This window comes from Rutidosis leptorrhynchoides, chromosome 8 (genome assembly GCF_046630445.1).
Source record: "Rutidosis leptorrhynchoides isolate AG116_Rl617_1_P2 chromosome 8, CSIRO_AGI_Rlap_v1, whole genome shotgun sequence".
Classification (NCBI taxonomy): Eukaryota; Viridiplantae; Streptophyta; class Magnoliopsida; order Asterales; family Asteraceae; genus Rutidosis; species Rutidosis leptorrhynchoides.
In genome coordinates, this window is record NC_092340.1 from 2,151,125 (window position 1) to 2,171,691 (window position 20,567).

Below are 20,567 nucleotides of genomic sequence, written 5' to 3' on the forward strand. Positions count from 1 at the left end.
CAAAATGGCTTGTTTTCTATGGGATCTTCGGATGTAATTGTTTTTATTGTAATATATTTTTGTTGCTTTAAAAAAAAAAAAAAAAAAAAAAAATTGAAGTGCACGGAGTATGATTTAAGACATACAATACTGCAAAGATATTAAACTATTGTTGATAATGTTTTTTTTTTCTCCTTATTTAACACGCTTTTATACAGGATGAAACAAAAGAAAAGATATTAGGTAGTTTACAAGTACCATATTCGGAAAACTTACTACTAATTTTATTACCAAATTGTTAGTATTGGCATAATTGTCCAGTTATCATGTGTGTGATTATTAAAATTATGGGGAGCTACTTACAAAAATATATATATATACTCCACAATTATAAAGTTAGGACAAAATATGTGGGGACCCACAACTGGTGTCGGGTTATAGTCACAAGCTCCGTATAAATCAATGAAGCAGGTACTAATAACCCATACAAAATTATCATACAGAGGACCTCCTTCTCTCTCTGTTGTTTTTGTGTTTGAATCATCCCTTTATATGTTATTTAATTTAAATTAGTTATATAGATATAAATATAAATATAATATTTTCTCCTACTACTCAGCAGCTACTGAGTGTTGAACCTTTACCAGCTGCAATTTGTTTAATGTGAAAAAATCTAAACTTTTTTCATCACTGAAAAAAAAAAAAATCGGAGTCATCTTTAATTAACTTAAAATTAAAGCTCTCGGATTTTAGAAATAGAAAGAGAAAGCAAGAAATGTACGCAGAGACTGGCATAATGTTCCCTTATTTTCAGAATTTGTCATCTGATGTTCAACAATTTGATGATTTCTGTCATTCACACAAGTCAATTACCTGCTTGGTAATTCTGTTTTTTGCTTCTATTATTCCCTGTTGTTTTTTTTTAAAGTTGTAATTTTTATTCCGTTATCTTGCATGCCTGGTTACTTACTTGCAGAATATGTTTATATATGATTTAGGGTTTTTGAGATTGTTGATTGAAATGCATGTTTCATATTTTTTTTTTAAAGCTAATATCATGAATTATCTTGATCTTGATTGATGGATTTTCACTTAATTGTTGGTCTCTTCTTTCATCCTGAGAAGTTAAAGTTTCTGCTTTATGAATCAATTATCAAGAAACCCCTATTGTTGAGATTTTAAGAAATTAATTTAATTGGTAACTAAACAAATTTGTTTGTGGATGATTAGCTTTTGTTTGCCATTTTTAAAGTGTAGTGTAGTGTAGTGTAATGTAATGAGATTGGTTAATTGATGTCCATTTTTAGTGTTGGTTCCCTTCATTGCATTGTTGTTAGTGAATGGAAAAGACATAGTGGCCTATGTTTTTGTCTTACCATACTCCTATTAGTTCCACTTCTGTTAATATCTGATGTCAACTTCTTGTTGTATGATAAAGATTATTATTATTAAGATTCACCTTTTTCACCCCACTAACAAGAGCTCAAATCAACTAAAAAAAGTATGTATAGGGGAAAAGCTAAAGCAAAAGTACCACTAAGATTATAATTTTCCACCAATGGTTTTGTTTTAATCTAACTCTACTTTATTTGGGAAATAAAAAGGCAATTGACCTCCTCTAAAGTTGCTTTTAATCTCCCTTCTCTACTGTTCAACACCCAACTATATATTGTATCACAAGCCAAGGCAGTATTTTTTTATTTTATTTTTTTTAATTGTTCAAAATTGTAACAAGAGGGGAGCCATATTTACACATTGATTCATAACTTTTTATTTTTCCTTTTGGGAAGTTACCTTGCAAAGAAAAAGTCATAAATAACTAATAATGGATCCAAGCTGTGTAGTTTAAGCCATAAAATACAACCATAAGGTCTCTTTATGATAGTGGATGGTAGTTATTCTTTATAGAAAAGTTTCAAAATTAAATTTTGTTTTGTTTTGTTTTGTTTTGTATGATGAATATTTCTCCATGTCCTAGCTAAGTTCACACACATCATCATGTTTATATGTACGTCTCTATCTGTTCATTTACTTTTACTCAATTTTGATACTACTAGATTATTAGATAATAATGATGATAGTTGATGTTGTTTCTGATGGATTTTCGTCGTGTGGTATCTTCTTCTTCTTCTTCTCCAGGATAGCCTAATTCAGACATCGAGTATTATATCAGATTATGATCTTGGGGGTGAAGGGGATCTATTTAAAGCACCAGAGCCTATAATAATTGAACAACATCCATCATTAATTAGGGGCATTGACCCCATGACATCATCATCTGCTGCTGCTGCTATCTCAATGATCTCTTGTGGAGAAGAAGACATAATTACCCCTCAAGAGATGAAGCTTACTACAGACATCCAATCCCTTCAAAACGAGGAGTTTCTGAATGATGTTTTCTACGAATGCAAAGATATTTTGGCAAAAGAAGCAGCAGCAGCAACTGCAACTGGAACCGAAACTGTAACTCTGACCGAGTCATCACCATTTTCACAAGTACTGGGAAACGAAACTGTAACTATAACTGAGTCGTCACCATTTTCACAAGTCTTGGGTTTCAGTTTCCCTGTAGTTTCTACAGAAGAAAACCTAGTTGTGAAGGAAAACGACGATGATCCATCATGTCAAATCCCAAAAAGCATGAGCTGTGATAGTCTAAACTCTATGGATTGGGCGCAAGTCAAACCAAGTGTTGTGAATTTCAGTGAAATAGATTTTGGCAATGCTTATGGTATGAGAAGGGCCTTCAGTGAAGGAGACATAAAGGTTAAAAATTTTACTACTATTTACTTTCTTCATTATTATGTACGCATCCAATGCAGTGTTCAAACATGAAAATTCTATATGCTACACAAATTTATAATATTGAAATGAAATGCATCTGTTAACAACAACTGCAAACAACATTGACGGATGTGATTAGTACTTGTGTGGTTATTGTACCTGATGCAACATCCATAATATGACTAAACAACATATACTTGTAATTTTACTTTCATATACAAAATTATCAGTCATTAATTTCAAACTTGAAATGGATGGATAATTTTCAATGTGTGAACAAAAATTCTTGTACATGCATATGTTTATGGGTTGAGATATGAACTTTTTTCATGTGTGTGCTAAGATAAGATGTTTCATGGTCATATGTGAGAAGCAGAGCATGACAGATTCATTGATACCTACTACTTGTTTTTTTTTTTTTTTTTTTTTTTTTTCATGACAGACCCTTGGTGATGCTAACTCAAGCTTCATTCATTATCCCGTTGGGCAGCCACCATTAATCAGTGAACGCATCACTGAAGACCGTTTGCAAAAGCTCTCAAGATACAGGAACAAGAAAGCAAAGAGGAATTTTGGCAGAAAAATCAAGGTAATTAATAATAATAATTAGTAACATCTTCCAACAAAGAGGAATTTTTCATTAGTTAATTTTCTATCAAATGAATGTGAAATAGTAAAAACCCGTATTAAAGGGTCTAATGGTGATTTAAAGTCAGCAAAATTGTACTAGTATGTAATGGTGTTTGTGCTGTGTTCATCAGTATGCTTGCAGGAAGGCGTTAGCGGACAGTCAGCCAAGGATCAGGGGAAGGTTTGCTAGGACGGATGAATCTCCTCCTACTCACATTTTCAGAAAGTAACCAAGTAAATTGTGTGCGTTTATCTATCACGGTCAGCATCTAGAATTCATATAATTAACGAATTGAAGTGACATAGGTAGAGCAGCTGCTGATGAATCCAGATAGAACAAGAAGAAGAAAATATGATTATTAATGACTGGTAGCTTTACAATCTGACTCCTGCCCCCAGGTCCAAGTCAGACTAGTAGGTTTTGCTAAATAAGATAAGCTAGGAGGAGATTCGGTATACCTGCAAAACTGTCCGTAATCAAAATCATCTGTTATTTGATGTAGTAGTAGGCATAATAATATAATAATAATAATCATTCTAGTGCTTGTAGATGCATAAATGACCTTGTGATGTATATAAGGTATGAGTTGAATAAACGACGACTAAATTTCAAGATCAATTTATTATTATGTTATGTATGGTGTGCTTGCTTTCTAAAGATATTTGATATCATTTTATATCTTTGGTTGTGTGATGATCACCCTGATGGGTCTTCAGGTGTCTCAGCTACCGAAATATAAGGCCTGGATGCGTACATACGGGTCGCCAATCTGGTCTGGTCCTTGTTTTCTGGATGTGCATCATGTTCTTTCAAAAGTTTTAGCCTAAGGTACAAGTTTGGAATATTATATATTATAAAGTATAATAACTTGACTTAAATAAACACATGATTAGGTAAACGTAAACATCAAACAGATGAAGAGCAGTCCTTTATCGTGTACTTGTATATAAATCAAGTCAGAAGCAGAATTTAGAAATGAAGTGGGCCATATATTCTTGTCCAAAACCCAAAACTAGGCCAAACAACCCACTATGTCACCTCTCATGTAAATGTATTTATTATTAATATTAATGTAACAGTAGTTGGAATGGAGGCCATGATGTTATATCACTTGTCCCTTCTATAACCTTTTAGTTTTTATTTATTTTTCATAATATAATAATATAATATAAGCTGAACCAAATCAATGTATGTATAAGTCACCAACACATTTGACCTCAATTCTGCTAAATTTAACCACGCAAGCTTGCCTGAGTGGCTATCGAGTTACCCAATGAAGCACACCATCCGGGTTCAATTCCTGGCTATGCCAAATTTTTCAAAAAGGGAGTGTGACTAGAAGGTGTGCGTAATGCGCAATTCACCCGGTACCAGGTTTCGCGCTTGGGGGGCTTGATTACCCGAGGTTTTACCTTCTACGAGGGAGCTAATGTGCTCGTTCATAGAAAGGTTTCCTCGCTTACCCAAAAAAAAAAAAAAAAGGGAAAAAAAAAAATTTCTGCTAATTTTTCCTTTTATTACCAACTCAAAATGTCCAACCAAAGTTGTTAATTCAAACTCCCATCTCCAACAAGTTTCAATCATTTATCAGTTATACACGTACACTCATAGACAACTATATATTCTAAATGTTTTAGTTTTCGTTCTAGCTATATGAAATTCGGTTTCATCAAGTTTGCCCAATGACCCCATTAGCCCATGTTTACAACATAGGACATCAGGATATATATAGTTTTTTTGGGGGAATAAAATGACTATTTGCTACCAATAAGTTAAATATAAATAACATAAGCAGTCTCAGCATATGTCCTAGTGTTTCAAAATAACACAATCATTTGACTTTTAAAAGTCAAATGTAACTTTAATTATTTTAGTTTGTTTTATACCATATCTGATGAAATATATTAGGGCAAATGGCCCAAAAAGATAAAATAAGTTACCAAATTTGACAATCAAGTTAACCTCAAAAAAAGATGTCCGAAAAGGATTCTAATTTAATTTTTGCGCAAGAAAATGATTGCGTGTTTAAAAATTTTAAAATTGAGGCAATATCCAATGAAAAAAAATAATCTAAAATCGCGAATTAATTCAAATTGAAAGTTGGAACAGATTCGTAGTGCTTCGATTAGCATTTGTTGTGAAGCAAGTTCATCCAAAACATAACGAAATACAACGAATCGAGATGAATATGATGTGTTCTAACAGACCAATTATCTTGAGTGACTAAACTTGTAAGTTTTTGAAACTCCAGTGACTAAGCTTGCAAAAAAAAAAAATATAGTGACTAAACTTGCAAGATTTGACAAATCACAGTGACCATTTGTGTAATTAAGTCAAAACTAAATTATAATAAGGGCTGGGAGATGGGATGAGATGGATATAGTTATTTCTGTTGTTCATCCAAAAATGTCAATTCTATGTCTTCTCCCTCCCGCCAAATTGACACCAAATTCTTACAAATCCACAAAACCACCTTCCAACAAATCCGTTAAACCCCTAAAAAACCCAACTTTTGAACCCTTAAAAGACCGATTAATAAGTCTATCCAACGTGGGTCAGATTCATGAAGCAATTAAAGTCCTTGATGTTATGACTCAACAACACCAACTCACACCTGACCTCACCACCTTCTCTGTCCTCCTTAAATCTTGCATCCGAACTCGTAATTTTGAACTCGGAAGACTCGTTCATTCCAAACTCAACCAATCTGGGATTAAACTCGACTCAATTGTACTTAACTCGCTTATAAGTTTGTATTCCAAATGTGGGGATTGGGCTACGGCCAAAACGATATTTGATTCCATGGGTGATGATAATAACAGGTTGAGGGATTTGGTTTCTTGGAGTGCTATGATATCATGTTTCGCGCATAACCGAATGGAGTCCCAAGCTTTGCTAACATTTGTTGAGATGCTTAGACATGGAGAGTTTCCGAATCAGTTTTGTTTTTCAGCTGCAATTCAAGCATGTTGTAACAGAGATTATGCTTGGTTTGGAGAAGCAATTTTCGGGTTTGTAATTAAGACAGGGTATATCGATTCTGATGTGTGTGTAGGGTGTGCTTTGGTTGATTTGTTTGCTAAAGGTTTTCACGACCTGGAATCTGCTCAGAAGGTGTTTGATAAAATGCCAGAAAGAAATTCGGTTACGTGGACTTTGCTGATCACTAGGTATGCGCAATTTGGATATCATGAAGATGGGATTGAATTGTTTTTGAGCATGCTATTTGCCGGGTTTACACCTGACAGGTTTACCCTAAGTAGTGTTCTGTCTGCATGTGCTGAACTGGGATTTGTTTCGGTTGGTCAACAACTGCATTCGTGGGTAGTTAAGTTAGGTTTGTGTTTGGATGTGTATATCGGGTGCAGTCTTGTGGACATGTATGCAAAGTGTATGACTGCTCAACCAATGGAGGATGCTAGAAAAGTTTTCGAAAGGATGGCCAGTCATAATGTGATGTCTTGGACCGCAATCATTACAGGATATGTGCAAAGTGGAGGTCTTGATGAAACTGCGATTGAACTCTACTGCAAGATGATCACACAAGGTGATGTCTTACCAAATCATTTTACTTATTCCAGCCTTTTTAAGGCATGTGGAAGTCTTTCAAATCTGGAAATCGGTAAACAAATTCATAACCATGCAGTAAAATCAGGTCAAGTGTCTGTGAACTGCGTGGGTAATTCGCTTATTAGCATGTACGCCCGATCTGGTAGCATGGAAGATGCCCAAAAGGCCTTTGATGTTTTACTCGAGAAGAACTTAATCTCTTACAATGCCATTGTAGATGGGTATGTTAGAAATACGAGTTCTGATGAAGCCTTTAAAATGTTTAATAGAGCTGAGGAGACTCAAACAGGGGTCGATTCTTTCACTTTTGCCAGCCTTTTAAGTGCAGCAGCCAGTCTTGGCGCTGTCGGGAAGGGTGAGGAAATGCACGCTCGGTTGATGAAGTCAGGGTTTAGTTCAAACCTAAGGGTTTGTAACGCTTTGATTTCAATGTATTCACGGTGTGGAGACATAGAAGCAGCGGCTCGTGTTTTCAACAAAATGGTGGAACGCAATGTGATATCATGGACTTCGATTATCACCGGTTATGCAAAACACGGCCTTGCAACAAGGGCCCTGGAGAAGTTTGATCAAATGCTTGAAGCTGGCGTGAAGCCAAATGAAGTCACGTATATTGCTGTTTTATCAGCTTGTAGTCATGTTGGAATGATTGAAGAGGGTCTACAACACCTCAATTCAATGTACCAAGAGCACAAGCTAACCCCAAAAATGGAACATTATGCATGTGTAGTTGATTTATTAGGGAGGTCGGGGTCACTTGAAAAGGCCATGGATTTCATAAATTCAATGCCTTTCAAGGCTGATGCTTTAGTATGGCGCACATTACTTGGAGCCTGCCAAGTCCATGGAAATACAGAACTAGGAAAACTATGTGCAAAAATGATTACTGAGCAGGATGTAGATGATCCGTCCGCTTATATATTATTATCCAATTTGTATGCTTCAAAAGGTGAATGGGAAAAGGTAGCTGAAATCCGTAAGACCATGAAAGAAAGGAACTTAATCAAGGAAGCAGGCTGTAGTTGGATAGAAGCCGACAACCAAACTCACAAATTCTATGTTGGGGATACTTGTCATCCTCGTGCGCATGAAATATACAAAGAATTAGATCAGTTGGTAACAGATATAAAGAAACTTGGATACGTTCCTGATACTAGTTTCGTTCTTCATGAGGTTGATGAGAAAGAAAAAGAAGGATACTTGGTTCAGCACAGTGAGAAGATTGCTGTGGCATTTGGGCTAATCAGCATGTCGAAAATGAAACCAATAAGGGTGTTCAAGAATCTTAGGGTTTGTGGTGATTGTCACACAGCAATGAAGTATATATCAATGGCAAGGGAAAAAGAAATTGTGGTTAGAGATTCAAATAGATTCCATCATTTCAAGAATGGATCATGTTCTTGCAATGATTACTGGTGAATGCCAATTTTCATGTGAATTTAGATCTTGTTGTAATGACTTGGTAAACAAGAAAGTGTATTAGTATATATATGTCTGTAGTGGTTTATTATTATGAATACATTGGTTTGAGTCATACTTTTGGGAGATCCCTGCTTGTCAAATTGTAGGAAATATATTGGTGTGTTTTGTTTGTGTTTCATTTTAATAAGTACGAATCTATGCTGGTTCTATCAGATGTGAAGATGCTCTGCATCTTTCCAGTTGCCACTATAAGTATGTGAACCAATGGATATGTGAAAATTTTGCTGTATGTGAATGTTAAAAGGAAAAGGTTATCAATTATTCAGACGATAGTAAAGGCGGTTTATGGGTCCTCAACTGGGTAATAAAGGCGGTTTATCGGTAAGTGGGAAAGGACTAATGACCGAGGAGGCTTTTGCGGCTTTCGATGTTATGATGACGAGTAAGGCTGGGGAGAGCGTGCCAGTGATCGTTACTTCTGTAAATCCTAGCGAGAACTCTACTGTGCCAGTCAAAAACAAGAATCAACAAAAAAGGAAGAAAAAAATTGGTTCGATGCGAAGAAATGGAAGAATTCGGCGTTTTTATTAATAATATATATGAGCTCGGAGGTATCTCTTTAGTGTTTTGTAGTGTTTTATTCGAATTATTTGTCTCTAGTTAGTTTGTAAAGTGTTGTTTCGATTACTTTTTCAGAATAATCAAGTTAAAAGCTCGGTATAAATAGTCTATATGATTCTCGCTTTCTAGGTACGAGCCTCATCGGGTTCTCTCTTGTTTTCTTGTTGAAGACGCTTTCTTTTTGAAAACGTTTTCCGTATTTATTTAAATTTTCGTTTTTTGCCAAAAAAAATAAAATTATTCCCAATATTTCCCATAAAATTTTAGGGTTTGAAAAAGAAAAATCTGGGTCTGGAGATTGGTAATCTTTTGAATGTTTTTCACTGAATAATTAGCTTTTAGGGTTTAAAATTGTAATTTTGTGAGGTGGTATGAAAAAATGACCAAGGCTTGTGGTCTAAAGTCTGATGTACTTTATTCACATTAAGATAATTAGACTGCTTGTCTTAGAATAAAGGCTAGCTAGAAACTCTTGATTCTATACTACTCTCCCTGACGTGTCCAGTCCTTGTAACCATTTCTGCTGCTTCTTCTCGCCATCTCTACTCCTATGTTGGTCTCATGCCTTTGTACCCTCCTGATTCGTCTTTGTTTACAACTGTTCTATCCGAATAAGATTATAACAAGGTTCGTAAGACCATGGATATTGGTAACAGTGACGTGGAGTGGATAATGAGTATTTTTAGAGATGGTTGTAAAATGTTTGTGGGTGGTGTCCTTATGTTTGTGGGTGGTGTGCCTATATTATCATGCTTATGTTTATTACTTATTTATTTATTTTTATCATTATTATTTTTTTTAACGGCTGATCATGCATATTTTAACCGTGGGGTTTAATATGTCTGCTCAATACATAAGGAGGGGTTTAAGGATCTTAGAACGTGGCTCTCCGGTCCGGCTACCGTGAATAACCCTGGCCGACATGATGATGTCGGCGGGGTGGCCAAGTGATTAAGTCCACCTCTGATAACGGTCGTCGATCAAGAGACCCCAAATAAGGTCGTAGGTACTAGCTTACGAAAGACTAACCTGTTAACCTTGAAAAGATGCCGAATGATGCTTTTGTATCGTAGGTGATGGTTACGTAATATGCTGTGTCCGGTAAATGATGATTAGGGTTGTATTTATAGGCAAACCCTAATTCTAGAACCGTCCCAGATCACGTTAATCTCATCCATAACTGACTCCCCCGAATCACGGATATAATTATGGAAAAGATATTTACTTGACAGCTAAGCAACCGCCGTACCGGGAACAAAGGAATCAGATACAATCCGCATACCGCATAGCGCACACGAGCACACGCATACGCACACTATTAAGCGCCCGCATGCATATGAGGTGCGCATGCGGGTTGCGGTATCATTATGTCCCCCCAGTTTGATGTTATATGGCGCGAGGCGTATGATATCAAACTATTAAGCGAAAGAAACAAGAAAACGGCTAGCATTTAATATTCCGCGTGCACCTCGATGCCATTAAATGCCTGTCACAATCGCAGAAGCCCATTCGGCGGACATGACATAAAGTGACAGTGTGTCAGGCGCATGCCAACCACGCGCGTACATGTAATCATACCCAACTGGCATCCACGCGCATAAATAAAGTGCTGGCCGTCGATTGCGTAACACGTGTGCAGCCACGATCACACCACTCCATCCCATGACTCCCAATCTTCCCTATAAATACCCCATTTTGCAGCTCATTTCCACTTTCCTGCTTCAAGCTTCCTCGTTACGCTGCCAATTTGAATTCCGATCAAAAATCAAACATTCCGGCCACCATTTAAAGGTTAGTATTCATCCGATTACTCCTAGAAAATGACTAAAGCTAACGAGACGTATGTAGATAGCGTAGAGTCTGTTATAGAGCAGAAGCACATAGATTACTTAGTGAAACAGTATCCTCCCTTAGCCAAGTACAATCCGGTGCCCCCTTTGTCCAATCAGCGAGCCCACGAGCCACCGGAGAAAAAGGTGGCTATTTACGAACATGCTTTTAAGCATGGCAACTTTAGGGTTCCTCCCACTGATTTCTTTCTGGGCGTGCTAGATCACTTTAAGGTCGGATTAGGTCAGTTACACCCTTACGCTATAGGAAAAATAGTCTTGTTCGAGATGTGGTGCGTTGCACTCAAGAAAGTGCCCCTGGTGAAGGTGTTTTGCCATTTATACCGACTAGCCCACCACCACAAATCGTGGTTCACCTTCTTCGCTCGTCAAAACTTCACCAAGACCCCAAAATCGAATGCGGGGAATTGGAAAGAGACATTCTTTTTCATCGACCAAACTGTGGTGAGTGCAAACTTCCCGCAAACGCTGATATGGTTCGAGAAGGTGGAGAAGGATGTAAACAAGACCCCCGCCCTGGATGAGGATGAAAGGAAACTATTAGCGGAGTGTGCAAACGCACAGCTAGTGCATCGATCATATGGGAACGTAATGTTGCGGCTAGGGAAGATACCCGCACACTGGCCATGGGAGGATGTGCGCCCAGCCATAGTCGGACCGGATGGAAAGGGTAGGAATAGTATAATCGTGTACTAAACTGTTTTTGTATGTATATTATCTAACGCATGCGCGTATCTTTGCAGAAATGAGGATGAAGAAGGTGCTGACTGCGGAAGAGATTGCGGGAATCTCCTTCCGCAAGCAAGATGTGAACGTACAGCTAGAGCAGGAGAAAGCTAGCGAAAACGTGGAGCAATCGCCGGCGGCATCTGGCAACAAACTCAAAGCAGCTGAGACCTCTGCGGCTCAGCAGAAGAAGAAGAAGATGACTCCCAAACAAAGGGAGGACATGCGGAACGATAACTTTGTTCCAATCGAGCCACGCTCCGCAGAACGACTTCCCCCCATTACTGGTAAGCGTCCATTCCTTGCGCCTTTACCGCATACTAAAGTTCACGTTATAACTATTTACTGATATGCAGAGCATGTGGAGGAGACGCAGCCGTCCACCCCGCGGGTCAACCCAGATCTCCAAGCTACCGCCACATCAAAGGATAAGACAATACACGTGGATTCCGATTCCACACCAACTCCTCCGCAAGGTAGCTTCCGCCTTGTCAACCTCAGCCAACTCACACAGTCTTCCGCGGAAAATGCCGCAGAGCAGTCTGCGTTCCTGCAGCAAATCTTTCCGGCCGAATTCCGCGAGCAACTGGCCGCTCTACCGTTTAACCAGGCGCACAATGCCTTCATTCAAAACGACCTTGTATTTTTCGGCATGTTTGCGGATCAGGCCCGCCGCTCTTCCAGCATATACCAGCTAGCTTTGCGCAAAGAGGTAGAGCTAGGACTACTGCAGGTGGGTGTAGATCAGGTCAAGAAGGATAGGGATGCTGCTGAGGAGGCGCGTAAGGCGGTTGAGTCGACCGCGAATGAAACCAAAACTGCGCTGATTGAGGAAAGAAAAAAGAGCCGTGAGCTGGTTGGTGCGGTTGAGCAGGCGAAGGGGGATGCAGAACGTTTGCGGTCGGAGCTTGAGAAAGTGACGAGGGAAAGGGATGACGCGGTAACCAACCGCGAGCTGGCAGAGGCGGATCTAGCGAAGCTGCGCACCGCACTCCCTACCATTGCGCAAAAGGTGATGGACTCAGAGCCTGTGTCCGACAAGTTCAATGCCTACGTTGATGCGGTCAGGGACCATGAAATCAACAAGGCTGTGCAGGAGGTAATCCAAGCTTGCGGTCTAACACCGCCGTTCCCCGACATCGTTCAAAAGAAGCTAAAAGAGGGAACGGCTGCAGCGTTAATGGAGGCGGAAGAAGCCATCAAGTCCATCCCTATCCCCCTAATCAACGCATTCGCTGCGGACCCGAACATGTCGATCGATGGGTTTTTAAAGGAGGATTATTAGTTTGTGTTGAATTGCGCCGTAAGTCCTATGCTTAGGCAGGTATTTGTATTTTTGCAGCCCTAAGTCCCGTGTTGGGCAGGCGCTACAAACAATTACCTCTTATGTAACAACTTAATTTGATGTATATATATTCCTGATATGCATGCGTAGTGTGTTTATTTGTTTATATATCGCGAATCAAAACAAAATGTGAACCGCATGCCCATGCGCATAGTTAACCAAAACTCATGCGTATGAGGGTATTACTGCGTAAAATAAACCAATACTTTAACAATTACCCTTTAATAATTTAGACTCGAAAGCTACTGCGTTATCGCTTTGTCATGTACTAGAGGTGCACTATAGCTGTATGGTAAGCAACGCAACTAAAAACAAGCCAATGTTTTTATGCTTTGAGTTCCTCAAGCAAACCAATGCGAGAGTAATTACGCACAAGCAAACCAATGCTTGTAATTTTTTAAGTCGACTTTGCAGCCATCTAGTCTGCGTGGCGCTTGGCTAGGGGAAAACCAATTCCCTTTGCCTGCCGTTAGCGTCTAGCCTTGTAACTAAACAGGTTTCTGCCGCACGAGGGCTAGAGGACACCCCTTAAGTAGGCAGGAACCGCATACAAAAAAGATTTAAACAACAAAAGTATGCGCGAGTAAATATTTAATTGGCATTAATCACAATTACAACCGCGACACATCCAAACGGACGGAAAATACATAGAAAAAATAATGTGCTACAATAAACTGGAGTGATCAGGTCCACCTAGCTACATATAACATTTTTTCAATAACGTCGCATGCCAAGTGCGTTTCACAGGTTTTCCATCTAGTGTCTCGAGATGGTACGCCCCGGTATTGTTTGCCTTCGCTACCCTGTATGGACCTTCCCAACGGGGGCCCAGTTTCCCAGTATCCTCCGCATGACTTGCGTCGTTCTGACGCCAAACCAAGTCACCGCACTTGTAAGAGCGCGAACGCACACGCTGATTATAGTACTTTGCAATTTTTTGCTTGTTATTTGCTTCGTTGACAGCCGCAGAGAGTCTGCGTTCTTCCAGCAAATTAAGATTTTCCCGCAAAGCTTCAGAGTTATTTTGCTCATCAAAATTTTGTATGCGGAACGTTGGTACCCCAATTTCTGCGGGTACAACAGCTTCTGATCCATAGACCAAACTGAACGGGGTCTCACCAGTGCTTGCTTTGGGTGTTGTTCTATGCGCCCATAAAACCTTCGGTAGTTCATCCACCCAACCAACGCGACCATGACCCAACCTAGCTTTGATTCCAGCTACTATATCCCGGTTGGTGACTTCGCACTGGCCATTCGCCTGCAGATGCGCAACAGATGTAAAAGTTTGCTTAATATTAAGCTCCGCGCACCAGCTGCGAAAAGGGTCACTCGCGAACTGCGTACCGTTATCGCTAACAATTTCGTTTGGTATACCAAATCGACAGACGATGTCTTCCCATACAAAATTTCGCACCCTTTTTCCTGAGATTGCTGCCAGCGGTCTCGCTTCGACCCACTTTGTGAAATAGTCGATTGCAACAATCAAGAATTTGATGTTTCCTGCGTGCGCAGAATGTGCGTAAGATACTGATGTGAGTAGCATGTTTAGAAAATAAATGATAAAATTACCTCGGCCTTTTGGGAATGGTCCGACTATGTCGATTGCCCATTTGCAGAATGGCCACGGTGAGGAGACTGGTATCATTGGATGCGCAGGTGCTCTGCTAATAGGTGCATGTATTTGGCATGATTCACATTGCTTAACTATGCGCGCAGTATCCGCGTACATGGTGGGCCAATAATATCCTAGCCGCATTATTTTTGACACAATGGACCTGTGCCCCGAATGGAGTGCGCATGCACCTTCATGCACCTCGCGTACAACTTCCTCTGCCTCTTTCGGGCCAATGCACCTTAAGTGCGGTCCCAAATAATTTTTTCGATATAGGACGTCACCCTCAAGAGCATACAGCGGTGCCTTAACGCGGACTCTCTTTGCATCAGCGGAATCCGCAGGAGATGTGCCATCCCGCAGAAAAGCCACAATGGGCGTCATCCATGTTGAGTTTGATTCCTCAACTGGTGCCACTAAAGGCATCATAACAATGGATTTCGCATTGAGTTCTTCTATTAGAACTTTCTTTCCCATATGATCAAAAGCCAAGGCAGCCAGTTTGCTTAGCGCATCCGCCTTCTTATTTTGCCCACGCATTACGTGGGAGATTTGAAAAGCTTCAAATTAGTCAGCGAGGTTGTGAACAAGCGATAGATATTGCTGCATGGCTATGTCATGCGCTTCGAAATCTCCGCTGACCTGACTGCATACTAGCTTTGAATCCACATATGCGTGCAAAATTTTAACATTTAACCTATGCGCAATGCGCATACCTGCTAACAGAGCCTCATACTCTGCTTCGTTGTTCGTAACAGCAAAATTAAACCGCAGTGCGTATGTATGCTCTTCGCCATCTGGGCCTGTTAAAATTATACCCGCACCTGCACCAGATGCGCTGCACGCACCATCGGTGTACAATTCCCATGGTGACAATGTTGGTGCAGGTAGATCCTGATGTTCTGCTGACGCCTCGACATCCGCAGGTAATTCTGCTAGGTAATCAGCAAGTATTTGACCCTTAACCGCACTGCGCGAAGAGAAATTTATTTCATGTTCACCTAACTCAACTGCCCACTTAGCCATTTGGCCAGAAATCTCAGGCTTGTATAACACCTGAAAGAAAAATGATTGCGTTAGTCAATGCGGTAATCCCGGTCATTGCCGCAAAGTAGGTGTTTACCAACCTGTTTGATTGGTTGATCAGTTAGAACCACGATTGGATGTGCTTGAAAATATCGGCGCAAACGTCGCGCCGTATGGACCAGCGCATATACAAGCTTTTCTATTGGTGAGTAGTTTACTTCGCTTGATGTCAGCGTCTTGCTTACGAAGTAGACCGGCATTTGCGTCTGAGAAAAACCTCAGGCGTTAAATTTCTGCGATATAAATAAAGCATGTAAATTAATGGATTACCTTTCCACGATCCGCGATGAGGACTGAGCTGACAGGAGGTACAGCGTTAGCGTTTCTCCTGATACTGGCGCAGTAAGTGTTGGTAATTCTGCAAGCACCTTTTTCATCTCCCGAAAAGCTGATTCTGCTTCCTGAGTCCATACGAAGTCTTTTTTCTTCAAACAATTTTTCAAAGTATTGAAGAATGGTAACTGTCGTTCTGCGGCTTTCGACAGAAACCGTGTGATAGCCGCAAGCTTCCCCGTTAGACTCTGCACATCTTTCTTTGTCTTCGGAGATGGCAAATTATCAATGGCTTCAATCTTTTTGGGATTGGCCTTGATACCCCGCGCTGTCACCACATGACCTAAAAACTTGCCTTCCTCTTCCCCAAAACTACATTTTAGCGGGTTAAGCTTCATGTTGATCCTGCGCAGAGATGCAAACGTTTCCAGGATATCCGCGAGCATGTCTTCCTCGGTGTTACTTTTAATTACCAAGTCGTCGACGTACGCTTCAAGATTTCTACCAATTTGGTGCTTGAATGCTGCGTCAATTACACGCTGATAGGTCGCGCCAGCATTCTTTAAACCGAAAGGCATCTTCGTGTAACAATAAATACCCTGCGGCGTATGAAAAGCAGTCTTATCCTCATCTTCCGCAGCCATTAAGATTTGGTGATAACCCTTGTATGCGTCCAGAAAACACTTGTACCTAAATCCCGATAGTGATTCTACCTTCCAGTCTATCTCCGGGAGAGGGTAATTGTCCTTGGGACATGCCTTATTAATATCTTTGAAATCAACGCACATCCTCCATTTACCGTCAGCCTTTTTTACCAATACAGGATTTGCAACCCATGTCTGATAACGCACTTCCCGCAGAATGCTTGCTTTGACAAGGTTGTCCACCTCTGCGCACAACCAATCACTGCGGTCTAGAGCCATATGCCGCTTCTTTTGCCTAACGGGTGTCAATGATGGATTAACATTTAACTTATGTTCCGCAATATCACGCGGAACCCCAGTCATGTCTGACTCACGCCACGCGAAAACATCTGCGTTTGCGGACAAAATTTCATGCAATTTGGCCTTTGTTTCGGCTGACAAGCCTGCGCCGATTTTAATTCACTTATCCGGATGCAAGCGATTTGCTATGACTGCACAATTTGCCAGTTGTTCTCCCACGCTAGGAGTGCTTATAGGCGCAACTGAGCCACACAACTCGGTTGTTTGATGTGACGCAACCGTGGCAACGCCTCCTACTGTGGGACACTTGATCAAGCCATGCACTACCGATGGTATGATGTTGAAACGCCGTATGAAGTTTCTCCCTAGCAGTGCGTTATATCCTGAAGTTGAACGAACCACATAAAAATCGACCAATTCATGCCTGATCATCTGCGGGTTCCTGTCATCCGCAAGCTCTACCATTAATTCTATTCGGCCTAGCGGCCACGAGTTTTCTCCGGAAAACCCTGATAGCGTAATATCAGGCTGGCGTAACTGCGCTTTGACTTCTGCCGGAAGGAAACGATAACAATGCTCATACATAATATCGACACCGCTGCCAGTGTCAACATGCATGCGCTTAACCTGGATTCCGCAATCAGGGATGCGACACTTGATGATAATGGGCTCATTAATAGAATCAATTGACATTACAGGAGGGAAAGTGATTGGGAGAAGCTCCCAATCTTGGTGATCATTGTACTTTCTCCGCTGGCTGATTTTCTCTGCGTCAACCATGTTAATGGTTAAGTCGGCATTTTTCGCTTTGTCAACTTTCTGCCTCGCGAAAGTCTTAGACTTCGAAGCCTCTTCTGCGGCCTTTCCCTTGTCCTTTTTAGGTGGTTTTAGATGATCCAATTTGCCCGCGCGAAGCGCCTCCAGAACCCGTTCCATCAAGTTTTTACACCGATTGGTGTCGTGACCATAATCGTCATGAAATTCACAATACTTTGTTTTGTCCCGCTTACCAAATTCCGTAAGCGGAGTTGGGACCACAAAGGTCGCGCACACCGGTTCGGTTGCCAAAATTTCTTTTGGCGTTTTGGACAAACTTTTAAGCAGCGCATAGTTCTGATTATTGATGTCGCGCTGATTATTGTTTCGATAATTGCCACTTGATTTCCCTTTATCATTCCTGATGGGACCACCGCTAGGATACCTTCCACGAGAGTTGTTACCACGATTTTGATCGCGCGAACGATCATCATCGTCCTTCCTCTCGTTGCGTGAGCTAGCTGTTGGAATGTCATTATCTTCGCCACTCCGCATATAGTCGTGGCATTCATTAAGCGCCTCAGCATAAGTTGTTGGGACTGTATGGCGCAGACGCCTTACCAGTGTTGGATGACGTTCTGAGTTTATACCATGTATGAGTCCGGAAATCTGTTGCTCTGGTTTGAGATCTGGTATACGCAGGCACTCATTAGTATACCTTGTGAGAAATTCGCCCAAAGATTCCTTGGACTTCTGCACGATGTCATGGCATTCAATGTGAGTGCGCTTGCGTGGTCTCTGATTCTGATATTGCAGCAAAAACTTTGTCCGCAGATCCATAAACCCGGCAATACTACCCGCCGGCAACTTATTAAACCACTCACGAGCAATACCCTGTAGTGTCATAGGAAATATCTGACACGCAACCGGATCCACCCAGCCTTGAGTGCGCATTGCTCCTTCGAAACGCTGTAAAAAATCATCTGGATCGGTCAGGCCATTGTAAGTACCCAACGTGCTAGGTATCTTTGGTGCTGATGAAAACGGGTATGCGGATATATGCGGAGGAAACTTGTCAAAGGTAGTCGGTAGCTCGAAGGGTGGTTTAACAGGATCCCCTTTCAAGTTTGCAAAGAAACGCTTCATCATGTCCTGAACAAAGTCAGGTTGTGAAAATAAGTGAACCATATCAGGAGGTGCGGCCTGCATGAATTGACTTGCAAGATTTGCAAGCCCTTGAACATTTTGCCAAGGTTGACCCTGCGTCTGCGGATATAACCAAGGCTGCTGCGTTGGAAAAGAGGGATAACTTGAAGACGCAGAGTACAAAGGTGGCTGTAAAGGAAGCGAAACCTGTGGCGCAGATATCTGCGAAACCTGAGGATACACACTTAAAAGCCCAACTGTATGCGTTGTGCTTTGCTGCTGCGCTGTTATCGGCGCCCAATGAGAGTTTGCATCTGGGATGACACCAAATCCCCAACTATTAAGTAACGCCTGCGCATCCGCAGGAGTTAAAAATTGTGAAACTGGGCGCGGTGGTTGCCAAGGTTGCAACGGTGTAAATGACGAATTCTGCTGAATGCTCTGCGTATGCAGAGGTATTGAAACAGTGGTACTGTAAATAGGTACCTGGCCGCAGCAAACCACATGCGGCCCCGTTGTTCCACCGCTGGTGCCTGCAAAGATGACCCTTGGATCCACTGACGAAAAGTCCAGCCGCGTGGTTGTGACTGGTGAGTTTGCTCTTGGCGGTGTGACCCCGTCTGAATATATCGGCTTGTACCTCTGAAAGGGTTCGCCGGATATAGGTGGAGGGTATATCGTGTACCCCGCCTGAATAGCGGCCCCCGTAGTCATAACCGGTGTATGTTGACTACCAGACGGTGCGTTCTGAACATCTGTTTGGGTATGTTCCGATGATTCCTCGGAAGTCATGATACTGTTAAAGAAAAAATTCAAAAATTTTGTAAATAACGAGTCATACAATTCAAAACCTTAAAAGAAGAAGCAATTAAACAGTCTTGAATTAATTCGACTCTCAATGAAAGCACCACTTGATCATGCATATTTTAACCGTGGGGTTTAATATGCCTGCTCAATACATAAGGAGGGGTTTAAGGATCTTAGAACGTGGCTCTCCGGTCCGGCTACCGTGAATAACCCTGGCCGACATGATGATGTCGGCGGGGGTGGCCAAGTGATTAAGTCCACCTCTGATAACGGTCGTCGATCAAGAGGCCCCAAATAAGGTCGTAGGTACTAGCTTACGATAGACTAACCTGCTAACCTTGAAAAGATGCCGAATGATGCTTTTGTATCGTAGGTGATGGTTACGTAATATGCTGTGTCCGGTAAATGATGATTAGGGTTGTATTTATAGGCAAACCCTAATTCTAGAACCGTCCCAGATCACGTTAATCTCATCCATAACTGACTCCCCCGAATCACGGATATAATTATGGAAAAGATATTTACTTGACAGCTAAGCAACCGCCGTACCGGGAACAAAGGAATCAAATACAATCCGCATACCGCATAGCGCACACGAGCACACGCATACGCACACTATTAAGCGCCCGCATGCATATGAGGTGCGCATGCGGGTTGCGGTATCATTAACGGCGGTTAGGGAGTCACTGTCGGGGCTGCCGGGGCCACCAGAAGTGGAGCCACTCACCCCATCATATTTGTGCCACATGTCGGGAGGAAACCACGGGACCCACACCCAGCCAATTGAGAAAACTTCCCATGAGGTTCGAACCCAAGACGTTACGCAACCTCAATATACCACTGAGCTAGGCGATAGTATATTTTTTGTCCACAACAGGACTCGAACTCAACCTCAAGGTTAATGAGCCGCCTTGATACCGGTGTGCCAAAAGCCCCTTGGTTATTATATAGGATGATTTTACCATCATCATCAGAACTTTCAGAATGCATGTCCATACTTTTCAAACGCATATAA

At 41.3% G+C, this 20,567-nt stretch overlaps 2 protein-coding genes across 3 annotated transcripts; both read left to right on the forward strand.

Annotated features, from left to right (window-relative positions):
• Positions 1-516: 516 nt before the first annotated feature.
• Positions 517-4,135, forward strand: LOC139862734 (uncharacterized). Of its 2 annotated transcripts, XM_071851359.1 has the most exons (5): positions 517-859; positions 2,119-2,745; positions 3,206-3,352; positions 3,525-3,619; positions 3,700-4,135. In XM_071851359.1, exons 1-5 carry the CDS (start codon positions 755-757, stop codon positions 3,701-3,703), a joined length of 978 nt encoding a protein of 325 aa, XP_071707460.1. In that variant the 5' UTR covers positions 517-754; the 3' UTR covers positions 3,704-4,135. The 2 variants fall into 2 exon arrangements, with proteins under 2 accessions (XP_071707460.1, XP_071707461.1); XM_071851360.1 differs by having other exon boundaries at positions 784-859; positions 2,124-2,745; positions 3,525-4,123.
• Positions 4,136-5,800: 1,665 nt separating this feature from the next.
• LOC139862293 (pentatricopeptide repeat-containing protein At3g49170, chloroplastic) lies at positions 5,801-8,500 on the forward strand. The gene has a single exon (XM_071850868.1). The coding sequence runs from the start codon at positions 5,801-5,803 to the stop codon at positions 8,381-8,383; it is 2,583 nt and encodes an 860-aa protein (XP_071706969.1). The 3' UTR covers positions 8,384-8,500.
• Positions 8,501-20,567: the final 12,067 nt, after the last annotated feature.